Below are 26,720 nucleotides of genomic sequence, written 5' to 3'. Positions count from 1 at the left end.
ATGCAAGGATTAAATTCAAAACCCTCTGGATTGTCCACAAGGCTTTCTGGGGCCTGGGTCCAAAATACCTTCAGCAAAGGCCTCCCCTCTCGAGCTCTTCGCTCCTCTACCTCCAACTCCCTCAGGCTCAGTTGCTTTTCAAAGAAACAAGCTGGGGATAGATCTCTGTCTTCGGCTGAGGCCTCCCTCTGGAACAGCCTCCCTGCCACTCTAAAACTTGAGGAGAACCATCTCCAGTTCCAGAAGCACCTCAAGACCTTTCTCTTTTCTTCTGCCTTCTCTCCCCCTCCCCCTTCTGATCTGTTCTCTCTTGGCACCATGCACCTGGCCTCCCTCTGTCCTCCAGGCCCAGGTACCTGCTCACCCTGCCACCCTCCCACACTGCCTCCGGGCCACCCCTTGCGCTGGGGTCTGTATCTGTACCCATACAGCCCTCACCCCCTTTTTCTTCCTGCACTTATCAGACCTACCCTGTCTGCTGCCTTAAACCTAGCACTTACAAATTGCTGGCTGCACTACCACTGTTTGTTGCCTTTATTATTTATTTATTGTTATTTATCTGCTTCTCCTATGCTTCGCACTTTCCACTTCTCCCCACTTCCATGCACTTGCGCGTTCTCAATGTCACTGGGACTAGTAAGATCACTGTTTTGTTCTCCCCGTTCCCCTCCCTTGCCTTGTCACACTCTGAAACACTTGTGTACGAGCGTGATAGAAATAAAATATCAATATCAATATCTGCAGTGATGATTCATACATCACTGCAATACCTCCCCTCTCATGCCCCCATAGTTTATAGACAGTATTAGAAAACCATCAGGAATCGTATTGTGAAAAGATGCTTGGGAACTATTAGTAAACCACGTCTCTGTTACACACAAAACATCAAGTTCATGCTCCTCAATAAAATCACAAAGTTCAGTGCCATGAGCAACTGCAGATCTAGCATTAATCAGGGCAGCCTTTACAACCCCAATCCAGCAGGTATCAAAGGCGGTCTTTCATCAAGGCTCAAGATCTCCAAAACATGGGCTTTATTAAGGGAACAGAGAGTGAAATGACCCTCATGACTATGATATAATATGATGAGTCATTTATAACGCGCTTGTACATAAGTGTTTCTAGGCGTGACAAGACAAGGTAGGGAAGACAGAGGGAGGACAAAACAAACGATTTTAGCAGGCCTTATGTCATTCAGATCGTTCAAGTGCAGGGGTGAGCATTGTGTTAATGGCAGCACAATTTTAGAAGAAAATATCAATAAATACCTAAAAGGCAATCAGGGGTGGGCCCTTGCTCCAGACCGTGGGCCTGTCATGCCTGTAGTGCGATGTGGTGACGCTTCAGGCAGTGCACCTGCCCATTCACGGCTGGGAAGTTGCACGCTGAGTCAGCAATCACAATGGAAGATTCAATATTGGGCGTCTCAATCGGATGCTAAAGATTTTTATAACAAGTGCAATAAAAATACTGGCACCAACAATTATAATATGACCCCTGTGCAAATGTTACTATCACACAAATGTCTAAAAACTCTAACTAATTAAAATACTAGCTCACATTAATAAAATGCCCCATTAAACGATGCTACAGTGTTGCAATGCTCAGATAAATGTAACAAACAGCAAACCAACAGCGCTCGTGCTGATGCGGGCTGTTATACCTGCGTTGTGATGTGATGATACTTCAGGCAGTACACCCGCCCGTTCACGGCTGGGAAATGAAGTCCCACGCTGGTTCGGCAATCACAATGGAAGATTCAATATTGGGCGCCCCAATCGGACGCTGCAGATTATTATCATAACAAGTGCAATAAAAATACCGGAACCAGCAATTATAACATGAACTCAGTGCAAATGTTAAAATCACACACATTTCTAAAAACTTTAACAAATTAAAGTACTAGATCACATTAATATAATGCCCCCCCTGTACATATGTTTGCTTCCCTTTTGTACTGTTAAAAAAGTTGTAAATACTTCTGGGCCATTTTAGGTGGGAAAGAATCATGAAGCTAAATCCTATAAGGTTTTCTATTTCTTCATGACCCATGCCTCCATACTCTTCTGAACAAATGAAGTGCTCGTTAAGTGACTTTATATGAGGATGCATACACATATTTAAATATTTATAAAGCATTCTCCACAATGTTCGCTGGCTGTAGTCATTGGGCCTCATTACAAGTAGGGAGATAAATTGGGCCGTAATTCCGTCGGATAAAACTACTGTTACCGCTGTGGTGTCCGGCGGAATTACTCCCATATCACAGGTTGACAGCAGTGCGCAATAACCATTGGTGGTAACAGTAATTCCACCTGGAGGAATTACTGACGAAAATCAATTTACAACAGTAAACATGCCAAATTTCAGCAGAATTACCATTACTGCCAGAACAATGCAGGAATTATGGAATGGTAATTCCGCCAGTGTGAAAATAGTGAAACAGGAAGCTCAGTGGTGGCCATCTTTAACAACACAATCCATCTTCTTTCCACCATTTCACTTTGCCATCCAGCTGCCAAACGTTGTGCAAACATGCCAGGAGACAAGGGCAAGACGAGGGTACCACATTTGGTGAGTTTTCTTTGCCTGCTACTATAAACTTTGCTTGGCTTCTACGCAAATGTTATAGATGGGTTTTTAAATTATCTTTGTTCTTTCTTCATGTTTGCAGAAAACCTTTAGGTGCTCTGTGAATTCCTCTTTTTGGTGTACTGTGTCACATTTTAGGTACATTTGGGACAACTCTAATGGTTATTCTTTTGACTTGCCCTTTTAGCCTCTTCATTAATTTCTTCAACATTTGTGATGTCTGCTATGCCGCTTCATGTGAGTACTCTGTGTGAGGTGACACTTAGCGTTATGGGACCCGCGTTTAGGGGTTAACATTATTTAATTTTGTTTTTCTGGTCACTATTAAAATGTTGGTCCTGATCTGAATGTGAGTAATTCATAGTTTTTACAACCTGACAGTACAATTCATCTGTTGTAAAACTAATACTTGATGTACTTCTTATTATGTTTTATTGTAATGCAGTTAGTACCCTGAAGAAGATGTTTAAAAATCTTTATTTTATGTCGAAACCGGTCAGTTCTCATCCATGTTCAATGGCTGGAAGCAATACGTCAGGTGGATTGTTTTTATCCATGCTGGGGCATTTTCTAAAAATTTATGATTTTTGGTCTCTGTTAGTTTAAATGTTCACACTAATTGTGAGTGTGATCATGTTATTTTATTAGTTTAGGTTCACATTGTCATATGTTGGTCTAGTTCATGGGGGCAGTCACTAACCCGGGACTGTAGGCCTGTTTTCGTTCCTCCAATTTCTTCACATCATTATCCTACATGTTTATTACAATGTACTGATGTGATTAATTCTGTTTTTACTGCGATATATTGTTTGTACTGCTGTGTTGTTTTGAAATGATGTGTTCTTGAAATATTAAGAATTGCACTTTTTTGTGATTACATTTTATAATTTTCAAATGTTTGATCTATACCTGGAGACAGTTTTTCTGCTTATTACTTACACCCACCACCTCACCTGTTCACCCACCTGCTGCCCTGCCCAGCGATGCCTTATCTGTCAACTGTGAGAGGCTCACAAGAATGGAACAGCGTCAGGAGAGGATGGAAGCGCTCACAGTGGTCCACCTGCAGAATGCACAGGCAATGCGGGATGCCGCGCAAGGGGCCACAAGGTGAATAGCCAGGAAAATAGCATGTCAGTGCGGACAACTATCTGAGTCTACAGTGGTGAATACTGTGGTGGACCTGAAGGTGTAGGAGCTTATCGAGGCACTGTCATCTGGCCAGCTACCAGCTATGTTCTCAGTTTCTGCTTTCGGGACCCAGACCCTTCTCTGGTGGTCTATGGGTTTCTCTTTCCCACTGGGTTACAGATCTTTCCCATTACTGGGCCATTTTTATCAGAATAGGATGGTGAGATGTCCCAGTACCCCATATCATTGGTGGTAGCTTGAATGCCCCTAGTCCTAGATTCTATAGGGTTATAAACCAGAGGTGTAGGGAGTTCCGATATGGAATGGGCATCTCTCTCCCCAAACAAATAGTCCTTACCTGGAAGGTTCTTATACAGTCTTCCATCCCAATCAGGAGGACCATTTGTTTGCTATCGGACCACCCTTGCCTTAAAGGGAACATCTCCTTCCTTTAGAGAAGATACTGCATTATTCATCTGTGCATTCGTCAATGTCCAGGAAGATGGTCTGATTCTGGCTATGGGTGCCCTCCTTTCCACAAGTCTCCTCCGCCTTAGCCCTGGTGGCTTCCGCTGTTGCAGCTAGTGTGTTATCCTCTGAAAGTAAATATATAGTAGGAGTCTCTGGATGTCATAGTTGGCAGCTGCCATGGGCTGCATGGTGTTTGGAAGTGAGTTTGGGGAAGGTGTTTCCCTTACATACCCTTTGTGAGTCAGTTGGGTGCACCTGTGCTTCATTTTCCTCACCTGAATGTAGGTGGAGGTAACTGCACCCATTTCTGTTGCAGAATTACAACCCATGTTTGGGTCAAAGGCCGGAGCCATTTCTGTCAAGGAATGCATCTCGTTGGCATTGCATACCTGGCCTTCTCTGGTGCTCAGTCTAGACTGGGCGGGACAGGATACTGATGTTAGGTAGTGCAGAGAATCAGTTCTGCACCCACAGGAAGAGGAACACCTGGTGCTGTCGTCCTGACTCCCCACACCAGGGACAGCTTCCTCTGTATTTACATGATGCAAGGACAGTGCAGACACTGGCAGGGGAAGCGAGAAGATGGTTGACTGCAGGCAGGTAGATCATGGATGCCGAAGACAGGGGGGACTGAGAGGTATCCGGTACAGGCAAGGCAACGGGACAATGGCAAAGTACTGATTGCAATCCTGGAAAGCTTTAGAGAATACCAGAGTATAGAGGTAGAGTATGGTATTCAGGCAGGCAGGAACGAACAAGGTAGACAGGTAAGCAGGCTGAGCAAGAAGACAAGAAGGCAGGCAGGGCAGGCAGGTAGGCAGGCAGGGCTGAGCAACAGTGACAGGCAGGAAATCTAGCAGGCAAGGAACAAGGACAGCAGCAAAGGTACTGTCTGAACAGAATAAGATGCGCTTGGGGATCAGAGACAGGGGTTTAAATAGTCCAGCAGTGTTGAAACTAGTCTCTGCAAGGCAGGTTCACATTTTTGCCAACAACCCTTTTTCACCAACCACAATATGGTTCATTGGCATTCTTGCCAACCAATGGTGGATTTGCAGGACCGCGCATGAGCGGAACCAGGGGGCGTGACCACCATGCATGTGTGGTCCAATGAAGATGGCGGCACCCATGGAACGCCTGCATCCCTGAACGGTGTGTGTCCTGGTCCTTCTGGCATCCAACCGCCATCAGGGATAGCAGCGCCAGGATGGGTGCTGTGGGTGGGTGAATGCATGCCAGTGTGAGTGTCTGTTGTAGGTGTGTTCAGGGGATGTGGAGCGGGGCATAAGCCATGCATGTGAGATGTGGGGTGCAGCCCTATGACACCATAATCCCTCCCAGGGTGACCAGGATCACAAGGCTTCCAGGGAAAGTGTAGGACGAAGTCCTTTACCAGACGGGGACATGAATGAAAGAGGATGGTTCCCAAGACCGATCACATGCAGACTACTCCTTACAATCCACCAGATAGTATAAGCGAGCATGTCTGATACAGGAATCGCAGATGTCATGCACTTCAAACACAAGGAATTTGCTGTGTGACAGGAGGTGGCTGAGGAGAGAGGCGACCAAAGGGATCAGGCAGATAGGGTTTCAAAAGGGAGACGTGGAAGACAGGATGTACGCGCCAAGATGGAGGCGAAAAGATACAGTACGCACCCGGTGCATGATGCAAAAAGGGACAAGGAATAGGGAGCCAATTTAGTGGGTAGATTGGTTAGAGGCAGATTTTTTTAAGACAACCGCACCTTGTCTCTCACCTGTAAAAACAGGTTTGGAGGTTTGTCGCCTGTCGGCTTGTTGCTTAATGGCCTGCTTGCTGTTGGTAGGCATGGACTTTGCTAGATGATGTTGGTCACGGATTCTTAGAACCATTTCATCATCTGACGAGACTGTGATGGGAGTTGGGTTATCCATTGGCATGATCTTGAGGTGAAAACCGTAGTTGCTCATGAATGGAGTGTGCTTGGTAGCGGAGTGCATGGCATTGGTATATGTGACCACAGTCATGCCCAGATGTTCAGTCCAATTGTCCTGAATGGCAATGGAGTAGCAGTGCAGGTATTGTTCCAATGTTTGGCTGGTACGCTCAGTTTGACCATTTGTCTGTGGGTGGTAGCCATAATTTAGGGCAAGGTGTATTTTCAGGTGTTAACATAGGGCTTTCCAAAAGCGTGAGATATACTGTGTTGCTCTCTCTGAGATGATTTTATAGGGGAGATCATACAGTCGGTATATCTCATGTAGAAAGTACTGTGCCATCCGGGCGGCTGTGGGTAATTTAGGCAAATAAATGAAGTGCACCATTTTGCTGAAGCAATCTACCACCACCATGATGCATGTGCACCCTTTGGAATTTGGCAACTCAACGATGAAGTCCTTTGCTATGATATGCCAGGGATATGGATGTTCCTCCAGGGGTGTGTGTCTGTCTTGGTCTGGGCACATACTGGACCACTGATAGTGTACTGCTTTACATGTTGGGCCACCAAAGTTGTCTGGTTATCAGGTTGAGTACAGCCTTTCTTCTGTGATGTCCGCCCATACGGGAATCATGGTAACCAGCCATTACAGCGGCAAGACATAAATTAGTTTTCAAAAAATGATTAACAGAGTTTGCTAATGAATATTTTCTTGATTAGCAAACACACCCATTTGATGAGAATGTTGTACTAATATGTTTAATGTCACCAGAAGTTATTTGTACCCAAGACATAAAATGAGCAGCTATAGAACAGTTTTTGTACCGCTGAGGTAAGACATTTGTGGGATGAGTCAGGCCTTGCAAATTCTTTAAAATTCCACTAGACCTGCAAGTCGAGTATCTTAGTTTACCTACTCGACCTAAGAAAAAAGCACTCGCCACGCGGCAAAAAATGTAAATGTGCTGTCTGTAAAATGGTGCATGTCACCACAGACCCACTTTGATTGGCACTCTGCTGCCACCCAGAGGTCCTCCATGCACAGTGAAACCTTTACTTGACATGTACTGCAAACAAAGTAAATGTTAAATAAAAGTTTCAAACATCCCCTGGAAATAGTGCTTGCCCTTCATAAAATCTAATTGTCTATGCGAGTGGGCAAGTAGACTTCACAAGCCCTGGATGAGTGTCTGAAAAATGTAAAAGGTTAGCTGCATGAATGGACACATACATAAATAGATATTATGGAAGGCCCTGAAAACAGTGTGTCCAGTTCTCTCCTGGAGATGGTAATATATAATGAAATTATAATCATAGAGCAAAGTGAGCTCTGGAGCAGCTATACAACAGTTTTTGTACCGCTGAGGTAAGACATTTGTGGGATGAGTCAGGCCTTACAAATTCTTTAAAATTCCACTAGACCAACAGTTTTTGTACCGCTGAGGTAAGACATTACTACAGTATTTGGTAGTGCAGTAGATCTGTAGATGTATAGACTGGAAGGAACTATTGATCACTACATTGTGTACATTTCTAGTTAGATTTGTGTATTCATTATGTAAGAGGAAAGAAAGTAAGTCTAATAAGAACGGGTGGAGTGGCAGGCAGAGAACTTGGCAAACTGGGTAGAATATTGTAGTTTGCGGCCATCTCACTTTCAGGGTAGCTGGTATAAAGCAGCAAGGTGATGAGTTAGACTACCGAGGGGTATGAGATCGGCAGATGTATGCAACCAGTAGCTTACAGAACTAGGTTTGCCGTCAAAAGCATTTGGCCGTTTAATCATGTACATTTTCAAAAGTGTTCACTCGTCAACAAAATAAAATATAGTTGACACTATGAGATTTTGACACAGTAACCTAAACCTTACTGTAAAGCATGAGGAAGATAAAGTGTTTTACATTAGAAATACTCAAATTGGATCACTTGCATTGGACAGTTTCCGGGCATGGACGAAACAGGCCGGGTGTACCGATCCTTTACAGACAGTTTCGTTAAAAATATGGGAACAACTGCGAACATTCTACTGTTGAATACCCTGAAAGCCAAGGTCATGGAGGGAAGGCCCTGTGTCTTCATGTTTTTTGTTGACCTGGTCCAGGCATTTGACTAGGTCAACCGAGAAACTGAGAAACCCTGTGGAGGAAATTGGACAAATGGAAATGCCCTAGCTCAATTCTGGAGCCTATAAAGGCCCTCTACTCCGGAACATCGTTGTGAATTAGACTCAGTCAAGCAGGGCTCTTGTTGAAGAAGATCATGGCAAGAGGAGTTAAACAGGGATGTCCCCTGGTGCCAGCCCTGTATAATTCATATTTTGCAGACTTCAAGAACTACCTGCAAAGGATAAGAGCATTTCCTACGACATTAGGCGAAGTAAAGGTTTCGAGACTTCTTTATGCCGATGACATCATTCTTCTGGAACAGACGGCGGTGGGTCTCCAGAGGCAATTGAACAACCTCTCAGCCTATATTAAGGAAAACAATCTGGAACTCAACAAAGCAAAAACAAAAATAATGTCTTTTGAAAGAACATCAAAGAAGACGGAAAAACATAAATGGTACATAGACAGTGTCCAATTGGAAAAGGTGAAGAGTTTTAAATATCTGGGAGTAACTCTGAATGATAGCCTTTCGAAAATTCCAATGCAGTTAATCATGTATGAAAAGATCAATCATTGACAGCACAGAACAAGGCCGTGGACAGGAAATACAGCCACTTTTCGCTTATCCCAGTTCTGAACTACTATAAGGCCAAAGTGGTTCCAGGGCTAATTTATGGAGTGGAAGCTATGCCTAATATTCCAGCAAAAATTTGGCAAAAACTGGAGGGCCTTTTCCGGCACAAAATTCTGGCCTTACCACAGTCGACTCCTGAAGCATTGATCCGTCGTGAGCTGAGTTTGATGTCATTCAGTGGGATGGTTGCATTTAACTCCTTAATAATGTATAGGAAGGTTATTCTCCCTTCAGGCCCAATGATTTTCGACATCATCAACAGAGAAATAGACGGAGGGAAAATCAAAATGTTAACGCATTGGTCATCAGAGAATAAGTGCCTTTTGGACGAGATAGGAGGTTCAGAAGACGAACTTATGAATAACCCCACCAAAGTCAAAAAGAAACTGTCGGAATTTGACTGGATAAAGACACTGGACGTATCAGCGAAAAACAAGCTAACTATGAGCCTGCCGACCAACACTAAGAGAGTAAACCAAGTAATGACTTATCTGGCAAAATTCAGCGATAAAGGGGTACGGCATAGCTTCTTGCGAATTTGTCTAAACCTGCTAAAAGCAAACGAAATCCTGGCAATAAGAGGCAATTCAAGCTCCAACAAATGCTGCTTTTGTAAGAAGCCAGATCAAGTAGAAACAACTAGACACTTGCTTCTATCGTGCCTAGGGACGGAAGGAGAAAGATCCATTTACCTGGGACACATTCTTGCTGATTTACATATATATATAAAGAGGAAGTATGGTGGACCCGTCTAATGAGTGGTGACAAGTCATTGTGGGTGATCGCTGTATCATGGTTTTTCCAGAATATTGGCTTGGAGCAGACACCTGGGAATGAATGAGAAGTCGTGGACCTTCTTAGGAACATGAAGCTGCTCAAGTTATATGGTCACTTTGCTCTTTTCGTGACTTTATTGCTACTCTTTCTGCTTCCTCTTCCTGGTTTTTGATGGACCTCTTTCTTCTTACTGTGTATCTTTACTGGGAAAAGGACGTGGTGAAATGTTTCAAACTGCATTCTTGTAAACATTGTTATGCAATTAAGACAAGTAATAACAAAAAATAATAAAAAGAAATACTCAAATTATGCATTATTTAACAACTTAATTTTTTAGGAATGAAATTACAGGACTGTTTTAAAAAATAAAGTTAGCAAATACTGGTTTTTGCCAGACACGATATAGTCAGCTTGATAAAAGTATCATCTGGTTACTTCTGGTTTTCAATTATTTGGAAAAGAAAACAAAAAACAAACTCTTGCCTAGCACTCCCACACAGGCCTTTGCCAGTTAGAGTAGAGGAGATGAGTACCGCTGCACTCTATATCCATTATCCCCTCTGAACTGCAGGGAACAGAGAGAAGGGGGTGGAGAGTGACCCAAGGGCAAGAGTGGAATGCAGGGTGAGCTGTGCTTTCATTGAATATGGTAAATTAAATAACTAGCTTTGCTACACAAGTGTCAATTTAATTAGCCAACCTAAAGAATTGCATAGCAAATTGCTATGTGACACTGCCTTTTTTATGCTTTGTAGCGGTATGAAGTTCTTCTGATACTAGGTATAGCTTACCAAAACGGAAAAGGAGACCATCTGATGATACCGCACCAGGTGCTTTTGTAGGTCTGTCATAGTTAGATCGATAGCCAAGTCTTATCTGATGAATTATAGGTATGGTTCTACAGCCCTCAGGAAATGTTTGGATGGGTTAAGCAGACAGGAGCAGATTCATTGCTTGGTTCATCATCAAGAAACCTTGATCAAGCATCCACTCTTTTATTCTGTGTGCCAGGGACATTCGTTATGTGGAAATCATAATGTGAAAAGAAGAAGGCCCATCGGCTTATCAGCTGCTCTGGCACTGCAGAGAACGTAGATACTTTAGGTTCCTGTGATCAGTTCTACTTTGACTGGGAAAGGACTGCCTTGAAAATGGTGCCACCATTCGCTAAAGGCTTCCATAATGGCTAGTAATTCCTAGAAGAATAAGCCACTGGATGTTCTTGGTTGGTGTCTGTATCCTGTTGGACAGCGCCTACCGCCTACTGCCCCATGTGCTGCATCTGCTTCAACAATAAAACGCCTGGTATCATCAGGATGATGCAAAGTAGGACCAGCGCGAAGGGCAATTTAAGACGTTGAATGGAGTGTTCCACTTAGAAGTCCCATAACAACTGGGTTTTGGTGTGTAATAGACGTGTCAAGCATGAAGTAAGGTGGGCAAACTCAGGTATGAAACGTCTGTAATAATGAGCGAAATACAAGAAACTCTGAGTGGCCTTGTCGTCCTGTGGGTTCTTCCAATTGGTGATCCTGGATATATCTTGGGTCCATTTAAATACCTTCCTGACTTATTTGATATGCCACACATTTGATCTTGGTTTGATGGAACTGGCATTACTCTGTCTTAACATAGAGATGATGGTCTATCTGCCGTTGAAGCATGAAGCAAACATGGTGGATGTGCTGGACCAAGGAAGCAGAGAAAACAGGAAAGTCATCCAGGTAGTCCCAGATAACCAATCCGATCAAGACTGCCAATACACGGCCCATGAAATGCTGGAAGAGGGCTTGGACATTACATAGGACGAAGGGCGTAAAGCAGTTTTCACAATGCCCCAGAGGCGATTTGAATGCTGTTTTCCATTCATCTCCCTCTTTGATTCGCACGAGGTGGTAAGCCCCTCTAAGGTCGTGTTTAGTGAGTTGATGTTCTGCAGGGATTCTAAGATATTACGTATCAGCGGTAGAGGATAACAATCTTTTTATGTTATTTCATTTATGTGGTGGAAATTAATACAATGCCTCAGGGTGCCTTCCTTTTTCGGTACGAATAACAATCGTTCCCCTGCAGGTGATTTGGATGGTGTGATGTAGCCTTTCTCTAGGCTATCGTGTATGTACTCTTGTGGGACGTCCTTCACATGAGGTGCAAGGAATAGATGTGTCCATGTGGTGTCCTTTTATCGGGAAGTACCTCAGTTTTGCAATCATATGGCCGATGTGGAGCTAGCGGTCTTGCTTCTGGTTCTGCAAAGACCGAGCTAAGGTTCTGGTAAGCAGCAGGTATGTTGTTGAGAGAACAGATATACATCGGTTCAGTGAAGGAGAGCTCGATTTGTTTGGGGTTTACTGTTCTTTGAAAAATTGACCCAATGACAGGTAGTGCAGAGGTTGGAACAGAATATGATGGTTCAGGTCTCCCAGTTGAGAACAGAAGAAATCCAAATCTTGGAAAGCTGCGTCCCCTGCACACTGTCAATGAGGCAATAAGCCAAAGGAGATGTAAAAACAGGTCTGACTGGTTTCGAGAAGACTTTTTATATATTTTACACACATACAGTGTATACAATTTTTAGAATGACAGTGATATGTAATTCAATACATCCAAAGAATGACATACAATAATTCTGTTAGTTTTTAGAGGAAAAGATGTCTTCTCCTTTTTTATTATTTTCAGGTTGGCCCAACGCGTTTCGAGATTCATATTCTCTTCATCAGGGGCATAAATCTTCAATAACTCTTTCACTTTAATCTACAAATAATTAATCGAGCATTAATCACTTTTTACAAAAGGTCAAAAGAAAAATAATTAACCAAGTTGAATCACTTTTCATAGAAAACAGTAAAAAAAACACAATTTATAAAGAGGGACATCCCCTTACAAGTTCCTCAATGAACCTGACCTTGCTAGGGTACAATTGTTGAGAGTGCAATGATTTGATTCATATTGTACATTTGATACCGAAATATTATGTGATGTGAGACCAAGATTGAGAATAATGTAGTTTTAACAAGATTTCTACACATTACGAACCTTTAATTTACATGGATATACTATCTTGAGACATAATAATGCCTAGAAAAAATTAAAATAAATAAATAGAGCCTGAATATAAAGTAGGGAAGAGGTGGGGAGAAGGAGAACTCACCCTTCTTCCGGTAAGATAGTGGATTGAAGTACAGGGAGAGAGCAGTGGTTGCTGAAGGTAGTCTAGTGAGGAAGCTCCGTTCTCCTAAGGGAGAATAAGAGCATAAGTGCCTGCAGTCCATGTAGGCTTAAGAAGTAGCCCTATGATGTGAAAGAGAACTTACTTTCAATTAGATGATAGAAGAAGCAACAGTCCACGGCAGGATTGCGGTCAAGAAGCCAAGCTCTCAGACCGCATCTGTCGCGGACTGTTTATTTATTCTCAATGATGGAGCCGTGACGCCACTCGCGCATGTGCGAGCGGCGTCACAACAACCATGACGTCATTCGCGAGCACCGTAATGTCAGAAAATATCAGGATGCGTGTGCGCGGGCGGCGGCAATAACACGTCACCCGACACCCTGTGATCAATATGAAGGTAAGTAGACGAGACGTGATAACATAACTGTTGTCACGCGCTATTCAGGTCTGTGAAAGTAGAATGGTATAGAGGCTCACTATTCACTGTGTGTCTATGAAAAAAAGTGAAAAGAAGTCATATAAAAAGGTATTATGTTGCATGTCAAACCGCAACAGCCTACTGCCACAAAATAATGGTGCAAACAGCTAAAGGGCCATTCATGAAAGCTGCATTAATGAAAAAGATAAGCACAATGGTTTGATCATTGCAATAAAAACAATCCAAGTACACTGGAGAGCATTGTTGTGATTCAATGTTGACTATCCAGAATATCCAACTTTTACATATTAACATTTCAAAGAAAAGGAAGAACAGACACCTGTACAAATTGTCTAACCCAAAACAGAAGGGTGTACAATCTATTGTCAGTACCATCCTAAAGGGTGTTATAATCAGGGAATCCTAGAAACAAATTACCGGTTATTAGGCAAACATTGTGTGAATGTGAAAAATAGCCATGTTTACAGAAATGGACCTAAATAATAGTCCTCATTAAGGCCCAGTGGGGTCATTGCGTCAAGTTTATTGATCCAGAACAGTTCTCTCTGGGCCAATAGTTTAGGTAGATTACCTCCCCTGCTGAGGGGATGTAGAACCTCCAGAATCACTAATCGCATTTGACAGACATTGTGTCTTGAGTCACGGAAATGTCTGAAGACTGGTGATTTTATTTTCTGTGTCCTGGTGCACGATTTGTGTTCCGTCCATCTATCCTTTGCGCTTCTGTTTGTCTTGCCGACATAGTATTTCCCGCAAGGGCAGCGTATGGCATAGATGACATTTTTGGTGTTGCATGTTGCAAAGTGCTTCAACATGATTTTTTTACCAGTATGTGGGTGACGGATGTGCTCTCCTTTAATTAGGTTATTACAATGCTGGCAATGTAGGCAAGCGAAAGTGCCAAATTTTGGTTTACTTAGGGTCTTCTGGGTTGTTGATTTGCTCCTTTCCGCTCTTATCAATTGGTCTCTGAAGTTCTTTCCACTTTCGTAGGCCATCATAGGGGGATCTGGAAATAAGTTGGATAAAGTTTCATCTGATTTGATCAAGTTCCAGTTTTTATGGATGATTCTCTTAATTTGGAAACTTTGACTTGAATATTGTATCAGATTTTTTTCTTCTTTCTTTCGATTGGCCTGTAAGAGTAAATTTCTGTCATGTGCCTCAGTGCGTATGATGGCTTTGCCGATGGTCTCTGGAGGAAATCCTCTGTCTAAGAACCTTTTCTTCATGGTATTGTATTCTTCTTGTAGTGTGTCCGTTTCAGAGGTAATTCTTTTGAGTCTTAACAACTGACTGTATGGTAAATTGTCTTTGAGATGTTTAGGGTGATGGCTTGCATGATGCAGACAACTGTTCACACCTGTGGGTTTACGGAAGATCTTAGTTTTCATATGCGTGTCAAATTTTCCAAATTAAGAGAATCATCCATAAAAACTGGAACTTGATCAAATCAGATGAAACTTTATCCAACTTATTTCCAGATCCCCCTATGATGGCCTATAAACGTGGAAAGAACTTCAGAGACCAATTGATAAGAGCGGAAAGGAGCAAATCAACAACCCAGAAGACCCTAAGTAAACCAAAATTTGGCACTTTCGCTTGCCTACATTGCCAGCATTGTAATAACCTAATTAAAGGAGACCACATCCGTCACCCATATACTGGTAAAAAAATCATGTTGAAGCACTTCGCAACATACAACACCAAAAATGTCATCTACGCAATTCGCTGCCCTTGCGGGAAATACTATGTCGGCAAGACAAACAGAAGGGCAAAGGATAGATGAACGGAACACAAATCGTGCATCAGGACACAGAACATAAAATCACCAGTCTTCAGACATTTCCGTGACTCAAGACACAATGTCTGTCAAATGCGATTAGTGATTCTGGAGGTTCTACATCCCCTCAGCAGGGGAGGTAATCTACCTAAACTATTGGCCCAGAGAGAACTGTTCTGGATCAATAAACTTGACGCAATTACCCCACTGGGCCTTAATGAGGACTATTATTTAGGTCCATTTCTGTAAACATGGCTATTTTTCACATTCACACAATGTTTGCCTAATAACCGGTAATTTGTTTCTAGGATTCCCTGATTATAACACCCTTTAGGATGGTACTGACAATAGATTGTACACCCTTCTGTTTTGGGTTAGACAATTTGTACAGGTGTCTGTCCTTCCTTTTCTTTGAAATGTTAATATGTAAAAGTTGGATATTCTGGATAGTCAACATTGAATCACAACAATGCTCTCCAGTGTACTTGGATTGTTTTTATTGCAATGATCAAACCATTGTTCTTATCTTTTTCATTAATGCAGCTTTCATGAATGGCCCTTTAGCTGTTTGCACCATTATTTTGTGGCAGTAGGCTGTTGCAGTTTGACATGCAACATAATACCTTTTTATATGACTTCTTTTCACTTTTTTTCATAGACACACAGTGAATAGTAAGCCTCTATACCATTCTACTTTCACAGACCTGAATAGCGCGTGACAACAATTATGTTATCACGTCTCGTCTACTTACCTTCATATTGATCACAGGGTGTCGGGTGACGTGTTATTGCCGCCGCCCGCGCACACGCATCCTGATATTTCCTGACATTACGGTGCTCGCGAATGACGTCATGGTTGTTGTGACGCCGCTCGCACATGCGCGAGTGGCGTCACGGCTCCATCATTGAGTATAAATAAACAGTCCGCAACAGATCTGGTCTGAGAGCTGGGCTTCCTGATCGCAATCCTGCCGTGGACTGTTGCTTCTTCTATCATCTAATTGAAAGTAAGTTCTCTTTCACATCATAGGGCTACTTCTTAAGCCTACACGGACTGCAGGCACTTATGCTCTTATTCTCCCTTAGGAGAACGGAGCTTCCTCACTAGACTACCTTCAGCAACCACTGCTCTCTCCCTCTCTTATTGAACATTTATGCCCCTGATGAAGAGAATATGAATCTCGAAATGCTTTGGGCCAACCTGAAAATAATAAAAAAGAGAAGACATCTTTTCCTCTAAAAACTAACAGAATTATTGTATGTCATTCTTTGGATGTATTGAATTACATATCACTGTCATTCTAATAATTGTATACACTGTATGTGTGTAAAATATACAAAAAGTCTTCTCAAAACCAGTCAGACCTGTTTTTACATCTCCTTAGGCTTATTGCCTCATTGACAGTGTGCAGGGGACGCAGCTTTCCAAGATTTGGATTTCTTCTGTTCTCTAGTATATACCAGCCTAGATACCAAGGCTGAGTCTTTCTCCCCTGCACCTCAAATTCTTGCCTGAAGTTATTTAACATTAAGCACAATAAAAGATCTGTCTTTAATTGTCATTAACAATTTGGTGTGCAAGTGCATTTCAGCATTTTGGTCAGGTCTCCCAGTTGACATAAGGGTTGTGATGTATGAGCCATGGTAATCCTGGTACGATGGGTTAAGGAGTCTGAATGACATCCAAAGTATTACGTTCTTGATGGCCAGTGATCTGCAGGAGCAGTGGTATTGTGTGCTGTTTGATGAGTCAGGCAGCTAATGGGGTTACAGCTACAACTTCCACAGGCGTGGCTGCTTCTTGTCGTAGCTGGGAATGGAGTCTGCCTCGGCCACTGCACAGTCTATATATTTCCCAGAGGCTGCCGAATCGACCAGGGCCACAGTAGGCAAGTTGTTTCCACCCCTACGTAATTCACCTTGAGCTCAAGCAAGGGAACGGCTGGCATTGGCTCTTCTTTCTGGAGGGCTGTAGCATTGTGGAAGCCAGTTGTTTCCCTCTCTACTGCCAACAGGCCCGGTAGTTTCCCAATGGCTTTAGTTGTCTCAAGGGACAGGTGCCAAGGTAGTGTCCTGCTCTGCCACAATAAAGACACAACTAGTTTGTCTGTCTCCATTTCTTTTCTGCTTCTGATAATGGCCCACGTAACCGCCGTAGTGGCTTGGCATTTGTAGCGTCTTCTCTTGAAGAAGATTGAGTCAGTTTTAGGGCTGTGGTACGAGATAATGGAAAGCGATCCACTCTTCTTCGTTCACCCCTTCTTTCGGCGAGACAATGGTTTAAACACAGAACCTGGTCTATCAATCCTTGTAAAGTATCTGGTTCGGGGTATGCACCAACTCATCCTTGAATTTTTCCCAAGGCCTTGGAATAAAGTTATTTGTGTTACCTCCAGCCATTTAGCATTTTCTGCTAACTGCCGGAAGCGGCTGAGGTAAGAGGCGATGTCCATGGAACCCTGGCAGAGACCCATCAGTTGGTTCTGTGCTGAGGAAGCGAGATTCGGGTATTGGAATACCTTTAGAAAGTCGTGTCCCAGTCCTTTTGGCACCCAAGCACCACTGGGGATAGAAGCGCCAGGACGCGTGCTGCAGGTAAGTGTATGTGGATGGATGCATTTCAGTGTGAGTATCTGTTGCATGTGTGTTCGTGGGATGTGGAGTGGGGCAAAAGGCACTTGTGTGAGATGTGGCGTGCGAGAGTGTGACTTTCTGTTGGATTTCAGTAGTAATTCCGCCTGTATTTATTCTGCTCCTGCTACTTCCGTCGGCATAATTAGCACCCATTTCCTGGAATGCTTAATTTGGTGGAATGGTAAAGGTGGAGGTAACAGAATTATCGCCACTCTTACCACTTACTGCCATACTTGCAATGAGGCCCATTATGAATTCAGGTTTTGGTTGCAAAGGGGGCACAGAGGTGATGAGCCAACAATTCTACCTTGAAAACTTTCTTTTATCTAAAAAATCAAAAAAGGAAATATATGTTTAATAATGCATTTTGTGGAACTGTATCAACTGCTGTTTTTTTCCTATTTCCACAATATTTAAACGAATATGACATTCAACAAATTAAGTATGTTGGTTTTTGAAAACCCACTTGTTAACTGTTACCTGCGTATCTCTGATGTGTAACGAAAAGATGATTGATTTTTAGGTATTACAAAAACCCATAATCTGACCTTTCAAGAATGTGAGCCGTTGCAAGCTGTTTTTGCCAAACATATGTGTCCGAATATACTTAAAATACAATCAAGGTAAATATATTTTTTCAATATTTGAAATATTTTATAGATGCTTTATTAATAGAATGGCTTTTCTGAATTTCGTTTGTCCAGTTTAGCACTGATTTTATTAGTGAGTAAGACGCAATTTCATTGATATCTGATTGCTCAAGCAAACAATCAATTTTACTTTATAGTTGTTAAAATCTTTCAATACGTTTCACAGTCAAAATAGCATCACGCTAACAGAGCAAAATAAATGAGCAGTCTAGGGCCTATTGCAGTATTTACCAGAACCGTCACATTCGAGGAACCACCTGGGGGATTAAAGGGACTCTGGGAGTTAGGGATGCCCAAAAGCTTTGTGATGAGCTACCCAGAGGGGATACACTGGGATGTTCTAGAGCCCACCTCCCCAGTTCAACTTCCTGTGCAAGATAGATCATTAGCTAACCACTACAGATGGGACCTTCGGGTCTGAGAAAGGGGATGTAAAACAACTGAGGGAAAGCAGGGGAAACCGCAGTGAGGCCATAAGTGTTTGGGATTTGAGTTAAGTGGAGAATCAATTGTGAGGGTTATTGGGCCATTAAAGTGATTCAGAGCCCTATAAAAGCGAGCAGAAATTGAGATAATCAGGATGGAGATCCAGTGATGACAAGGTGCAACCAGAGAGACAGGGAGGGGGAGAACCCTGTGCCTTTTTGAGGGCTATGACTCAGATGCCGGAAAGAACACCTTGGGTCCTGTATGGTACTCTACACCTCTTGGGATCTTCATGACTGTCATTGGCTTGACACCGGCCATTCTGGTCACTGAAGGCTAGAATCTGATATTTTATAAACCTTGGACCCTTTCTAGAACTTATTTAGACCATGATCCATATGCTGATCTCCATCTATCCTTGTTCCTGCACTTAACTTATTTAGAATGCACACTTAACTATTTCATTTCCCCACTCTTTCCTTGGGGCACCACAAAGTCACTGTATTGCAATGGGTGCCTTACAAATACAAAATTAAGAAATAATGAATTAAACACTAGGGAAGGAGGAAAATCACCAGCCTACTAAATGCCATATCTGAGACCTGGCAGAGGTCAGAGAAAAAGCATAGCAAATTGCCACACGCCTGTTGAGTTCTCTATGTCACACCCTGGCAAGAGCCAGTGACCAGAAGGAGAAAGCCTGAGGGCTCAAGCCCAGGAGGGCGAACCTTGCCGGTGGGTGATAATAGCACAGTCTGACAAACAACTCTGGGAAGGGGCAGAAATACATGCTGGTAAGCTAATGGTAATATCCTGGCGAGAGGCAGCAAAATGATTACTGCTAAGATAATCCCCGGGTGTACAGGACGTACTGGCTTGTAGACATATGCAGACATTGTACCAAGGAGCCTTGAAGGGTGAAAATATCTGTGCAAGGAAGAATCCAGAAGGAAGCCGAGAAGCATATGAGGTGTTATGTCCCTGAAACTGAGAAGCCAAGGTGTGTGCTGTGCACTATTTTCCTGAGACTGTAAATTACCCAAGAAGTGAATTGGGCGTTAAGTCCCTAAAACTATGCATAATGGTTTAGGGAAAGCAGACCAGGACAAGGATTCCACTCAGATAGATCAATTTACACGTTTAGTTCTATATTCTAACACTTTCAGTTTAGTTGCCCCTGTTTGTATTATATCTCAACGCCTTAGCTAGGCCCTTCTGGCATTCATACCATCCGCTTTATTCCTAGAAGACCAAGCAAATCCTGCAAGACTTGTAACACTCCCTGCCTTTTTGGATGTGCCCTGTTTATTCACTGTTGGACCAGCCAAGGCCTAGCAGCCAATGTGTTTTGAATGTAGAGAGAACCATTACTCCAAACCCAAATCTGCTGATTGCTACAAATAAAGGTGTTGAACTTAATTTTGTTTGGCTCAAGAGTTGTCTTGCCTTGTCACACAAAGATTTTGAAAGGGCCAAACAAAACAAATGTTCACTAATTCCATATTTATTCCAAATATTAATTGTGGGATAGTAAGCCCTTTGAGAGTTATAAAGACCTAGCCAGCACCCCAAGTACTTTATAGTTGGGTTTCAAATCCTTTATGAACCTCAGAGTTAGAATGTTCTCCATCATGGGATGATTACTAAATTCACAAATGCGTGTGAAGTGCTGGCCAAGTGCAGTCGAACTGCAGGAAAGCCAAGTGACTGAACGAGCATGGGAGAGGAGGAGCTCTATTATAAAAATTGCCTGTGGCGTGTAGCGCCGGCCAAATGCCGTTGAAACGCAGAGGAGCCAGCTGACAGACTGAAGTAGCTGGAGGAAGAGGAGGAGCTCCAGTATAAAAAATTGCCAGTGGCTCACATCGCTGGCACGAAGTGCTGGCCAGGTGCAGCTGATCTACAGAGTAGGTGACTGACTGACTGAACGAGCACGGGGAAGAGGAGGACTTCCAATATGAAAAACGCCTGTGGCACACAGTGCCGGCACGAAGTGCTGGCCAAGTGCAGTTGAACTACAGTTTAACTAAGAACATATTGGTGACAGGTGGTCAACTGGCTTTTCCAAAGTGGTTTCTGGGCTCAACTCGTGTGCAAAGCGAACTCAGTGTCTAAAAGGTAGCAAATCGACTTTTCCTGCTTTCTTTGTAATGTTACTGCTTGTTAAGAGAATTAATTGATGTGAGCGACCACGTGCGGTTGCTGTCATAAAGCAGTGGAGCTGAGAGGGTTTCCCAAACTGTGGGAGCTTTAAATCTTCTGCCTCGACTTCCACTGTGAAATAAAGGGCAATATACAAGTGCTCTGACATTTTAAAGGCTGCACTCGAAATAGGATAACTCATAATTGTATATCGAGTGCATGGTTACTCCTTCTTTGATAATGAAGGGCGGGGGCGAACACTATATAATATGAGGAGTAAAGAAGCAATTCCTGTTGGCAAAGAAGTGTTGAAGGTCTTGGAGCACTCAAGCTAGAGTAGCAACGTTCTGCTCCAAAATGACAGTGTTTTCTTCCACAAACTAGTACGAAACTCTTCAGGTTGTACACAAAGGGCCCCTTCTGAATGAGGGGGAGGACATTAGTAATCAACAACCCCCAATTGTACCACAGGCGATACAAGATAACGTGATTCTTGATAACTCAAACAGCTCTCTTTTAAACCTTTGTTTACGTTTTGAGGATGAAATCTCAGAACTTGATATTCTCCCAACCAATCTTAGTGCCTCTCCATGTCTGTTTGTCCAGTCTCAGAATATTATGGAGGTAGTAGAAAGTGATTCCGCATGGAGATTTTCATTCAGGATTGGGACACCTAATGCAGGAAGGGTAATCATTGTTTAACGATACCTCTGTTTTAGGGGGTAATACTGTCAGGTTTAACCGTGCTTCTGCCAGCACTGGTGAAACTTTACCATAACATAAGCCTTGGAGTTAGGTCTCATACAGTTTCACTTACAGATATGAAGGAGATTTTAAAGGACCTGCAGAACTAGGCTGATCACATCTGTAAAGACTCAATAACACAGTCCAATAATACTGATGCCTGTACTAAAGTCTTACCTGCTACTGAGTTAGTTTTAACTGGCATTAACAAAAATAGGCAGAGTAGAAGAAGACCTGGTATTTTTCAACAGAAAAAAAATAAAAACCAGAAAAGTGGTCTGCCATATAGTCACTCACGTTCCCGGAAATTCTTGAGGACTATTCTTCGTGCTACCCGAGTCAGGGAGAACTTGGTGCATAATCATCCTACTACCTACAAGCCCCGTACTGGATGCTATCACAAGCTCCATTCCTGATACTATAATAATTGAGGACACCCAATTACTGGCATGTATGGATTCTGCTCCCATAGACAAGTGTACAGAGAAAGAAACAGCAAAAGGATCACAACTTGTAGGCGTGTCGGGGGGGAGGAGAGGAAGAATATAAGAAAATGCAAGGACATCAGATTTTCTTTTGCACAAATAATGTGGTGCATCCCCAAGAGGAACAGGACCTAACTCAAGGGATGACTAATTTGGTGTTATTCGTAAATGATGATGAAACCCCCCACAGTATGTGTCAAAGGGAGGTTACTGTGAGAAGGGGGTACAGGGATGCTACAAGTGTGACAAATAATCTTGTCGCAGTGGAAGCAGCAATGAGAAAGAGGGAGGATGTTTTAACAACTACTCTTAATAATCATAGAAGGGGTGGCAAACCTCACAGTAAACCACCTTTCTATTTGAAATTTCGTACTATTTTGCTGATGAATAGGTCCAGAATTATGGTTATTTTTAAAGGTATTCGCTCATTGTCATTGCTCTCTTCCGCAGACTTGAAATGTATAGTGCACCTTCTTTCTGAATTAGCCAGGGGTTAGTGATTGAGGCCCAGGAAGAGCCTTTACAAAGTGGGTATGATACCTATCCTCCCAAATGTGAACCATAGTTAGGGAGTATGATAATGTAATATCTCATATTGGTGGTGTCACAGACAAAATTAACCACTCTGATATACAGTGTACAATAGATTCCTTTGGCATCTCCAAAACCCAGCAAGAGGGTTCCAAACCTCAGAGGGATTTGCCCAGGATTCTAATTTCCGTTTGGCCTCACTGTTAAGTTGGAACACAAGAGGATTCAATAGCTTCATGAACTGTTAAATGATGGAAAAGCCTAAAGCCTTAGATTTCCTTGTTTTTTCAGGAAACCTGGCTAGGTGAAATCCTGGTAATTGACGGTTTTATAATAAAGAAAGCAAAAAAGCAGGAGAGGGTCTGCCCTTCAGGAGGTTTACTTGTTGCTATAAATAATACTATAGGCTGGGATCCTGAGCCTTGGAATTCAAACTCTGATTCTATTCTTGCAGTGAATTTAACGGAAAACTCTTGTGTTGAAACACATTTATTTTATGAATTAATGTTCATAAAAATCCAGAATTGGAGAATGAGGATTCAATAAGAACGGATTAGAAAAAAATACTTTTGCAGTAGTTGTCTTACTATCCTTCATCTATGGTTCTATGTGCAGGGGATATTAATTGTTTTTGTTCTGATTTAGGAAGTGTAGAGGACGATGCTTGTCTTTCTCAGGAATCAAATGAAATAATATCAACTTTCTCTTTGGAAATTAAATTCTCTAGAGGTTTATTGTGGGCCAAATTCATGAAGAAATGGGATTTTAGTAGGATTAATGGCAATGTCACTGGTGACTGGCCCTGCCAAGCTACTTGGTTTAGCCCATTCTACCTGTAACACTCACCTGTTCTTTTCCACGGGGACATCTCCAGACACACACCTGAGCGCTCTTCGGTACCCCTCGGTCATCCCGGACCCCTGGATAAGCGGATTCAGCTCTAGAAGACAGGAGGGGAAGCTTAGATAATTTCCTACCAGATCGCCCACCCCCCGCGTTCCCGTGCAGGTTCCCTAAGGGCTACTCTCACCTTATTGATGTTAACGGTGCGCTCTCCGTCCTGCCGCTCCGGGCAGGGGTGCATTGATTTTGGGCCCGTTCTGCCGAGTTGCTTCACTGGCGAGGGCCGGAGTTCAGACCGGCTGCAACTCCTTCTTCAGGTAAGTCTTAGTAAGTGAGAGCAAAGTCTTTATCGATGAGAGTAAGTCTTTATAGGTGAGAATAAGTCTTTGGTATATGAGCTAACTCTTGTCCTCGTTGTGGTGGAGGTCGCGAAGAAAGCCGAAGACTGGTTCAAGCAGGTAAGCTGAGTCGCCACGCGGCGCTGAAAGCATCCTTGCAAATTACTAACCTGCTAACTTTGTCTTGCAGACCTCGATGGGCTGGAGTTGGAGGAACCCCCGAAGGAATGAATAAATCGGGGGCAGTGCAAGTTGGGCGGCTTCGAAGAACAGATGAAGCAGCTAACGGGAGAGAGTTGAGATGATACCTGCTTCGGATGACTAGGAAGCCACAGAATGCTGCGAAATGGTAAGTATGGCGATGGTCTTGCCATGGTTACTCCGAGGTCGAAGGATGCTGCTGAATTGGTAAGTATGGCGATGGTCTTGCCATGGTTACCCCGAGGTCGAAGGATGCTGCTGAATTGGTAAGTATGGTGATGGTCTTGCCTTGGGTATTTACGAAGCCTAGGGATGCTGCTGAGCTGGTAAGCGGGGCTCCCCTTGAGGGAGATAAGGCTGTGACACTCCCACTCCACTATTGACTTTGTCTTTCTCCCATGCTTGAGTCGATTGTTTCTCTTGCGGTCTCTCGCAATACTAAAAGTGACCATGCTATACTTGTTTTGAAATTTAATTTGCGGTCAGGGAGCCAAAGATGTATAACCTCTACTTGTAAAAGTCTCATGGTAAATAACTCAGACAATAGGATTTCTCATGTATGGTCTGATTTAAGGGGCTTTTACCGGAGTGTCCAGAATAATTGGAGTAGTTGGCCACAACATGTAAAGTTAACAAAATGCTCTCATACAGAATTGTCTGTTACACTAGATAGTTGAGTAGTTAAATTCGTTTAGTCAAAGACTTGGGTGCAGTCCCCCTTTGATGCTAAGCATATCCATCCATTTGATTCACAGGTGTGAGATCGCAAGCGAGTCATGCATTTGGAAATCAGGAAAATTGCACAGGACAAAGGTATGGGTTGTGAGGAAAGAGGGCCTGCGTGTAGGGGAGTCAAGCAGATGTATAAAAACTGCCAGGAAACTCATAAAATACAAGGTTACATACAAAGAAACCAGAAAATGAGGAAACTGCTAGGTAGCCAAGACAAGAGGGGCATTTGACAACTATTAAATGGTCATGAATTATATCAGAGATCATGCCAAGCAAATTGTATTATGGAATCTGACTGGGTTGTGTGATTCTGGTAGTTGTTTGGTAAACAGAATCACCTCTTTGGGTGTATGGTTGATTTGTCTCAAACGCCATGGGTATTGTATTTTGATCTTGAAGGCCTGGTGACAGTCTTAGGGAAATTAAAAAGTATGAGAGTGTGTGTCCCGGATGGGGTTTCTAACCAGGTCTTGAAGGGCGATGTTCAATTATGAGCAAACATCTTATTAACTCTCCTTAAACAGATAGCACACAATTTCATTATTCCAGACTCCTGACACAAAGAGATAATAGTTCTTATTTATAGAAAGGGGCATAGATTATCACCATCTAGTGATAGAATAATTTTGTTAATCGACTCTACCAGTAAGGACTTTGTGTTTTTTCTTTAAAATCTTGTGGATTAGAGGACAACACAAAGAGGCTTAGCATCTTTCAACGGGTTTTAGAAAAGGAATGGGGACCACTTTGAACAGGCACGTTTCTACCTATGCAAGAGTAAGCTTGTTAAGGAGAGGGCAAAATCTCTTTACACAGCAAGCCTCGATATGTCACCGGCTTTTTATAGCATGGTAGGTGTCGCCTCTGGTTTAAATGATCAAACTCGTAGTCTTTTTAATTTGTACATCTCTGACCTCCCCATAACTTTACAGAAACTTATTTTTCCACCAATAATAGGCATATTATAAGTAGGGTGGCTGGCGTATGCAGATGACTTAATGCTATATGTTACTTCTATAGGCTTACAAAGATCAATTCAAATAAGACCCACATTTTAATATAGAATAGAAATTTGAACTTTACAGCCTTTAAGTGGAGTATTAACAGAAGGAAAATTGATGAGGTTCAGGCCCTGGTATATCTGGATTTCATTTCTGCCTAAAAAAATCACATATCTCTAAAAAAAGAGAAATTTGCTGCGATAATTGACTTTTTCATCACAGAGATGAAGATAATCCATGCAAAATGTTGTCATTTTTCTCTATTGCTTGCGATCGAGTGCTATAAAACCAAGGTTACTCCAACAATTATGTACGGCTTGGAGCTTCTTCATATCAAAATCAGGAAATGGCACATGGTTTACGTGCGGAAAATATGGCGCTTAGTTTTGGGTCTCCCACCTTTAGTCCCTATTAGAGCGATTTGCCTACAGCTTGGGCTGAGCTCTTGTTGGGTCGTATAGAAATGGAATAAACTGAGGCGTTATTTTAGAATTAAGGAGGATAATGGGGCTTCAGTTTTTTTCTGATCTGGGTGATATATTCATAAAGGATGTGGATATCTCTCTGCAAAATGTTATGAATGCTTGCGAAACCTTAATGGCTGAGGCTGCCAAAGATCCTGACTCTGAGAAATTGATCATAAAAAAAGGTAAAAAACTGGGATGATATAGAGAATTGGAATAGTTTACTAAATTTGGAGCTCTACAAAGAGGATCTGAATACGTTGTATGATTTGCTATTTAAGTTGACATATGTGGCTAAGTCAACCTCGCAACCTCACAGAACCTGTTTTTTAAAACGCACACATTGGAGGTGATTGTATCACGGATCGGACTTCAATTGAAAAATAGGACATGTCGACTAGGTAAATCAGATTGGATGGAAAATCCACAACACCTAATTTTAGACTGTTCTTTCTTGCTACAGAGATGCTTATTTTATTTTGAGAAATGTGTTCACTCTTTGA

At 42.6% G+C, this 26,720-nt stretch overlaps 1 protein-coding gene across 1 annotated transcript in view; it reads left to right on the top strand.

Annotated features, from left to right (window-relative positions):
• RAD9B (RAD9 checkpoint clamp component B) overlaps window positions 1-26,720 on the top strand; it is a 650,494-nt gene that overhangs the window by 361,877 nt on the left and 261,897 nt on the right. Inside the window, exon 5 of the mRNA XM_069620274.1 lies at window positions 18,184-18,283. Coding sequence (XP_069476375.1) covers window positions 18,184-18,283 — 100 coding nt within the window. The remainder of the gene's footprint in view (window positions 1-18,183; window positions 18,284-26,720) is intronic.

Source organism: Ambystoma mexicanum, chromosome 10 (genome assembly GCF_040938575.1).
Source record: "Ambystoma mexicanum isolate Mex_15411 chromosome 10, UKY_AmexF1_1, whole genome shotgun sequence".
Lineage (NCBI taxonomy): Eukaryota > Metazoa > Chordata > Amphibia > Caudata > Ambystomatidae > Ambystoma > Ambystoma mexicanum.
The sequence above is the reverse complement of the archived record's forward strand: the minus strand, read 5'-3'. Positions and strand labels throughout refer to the sequence as shown.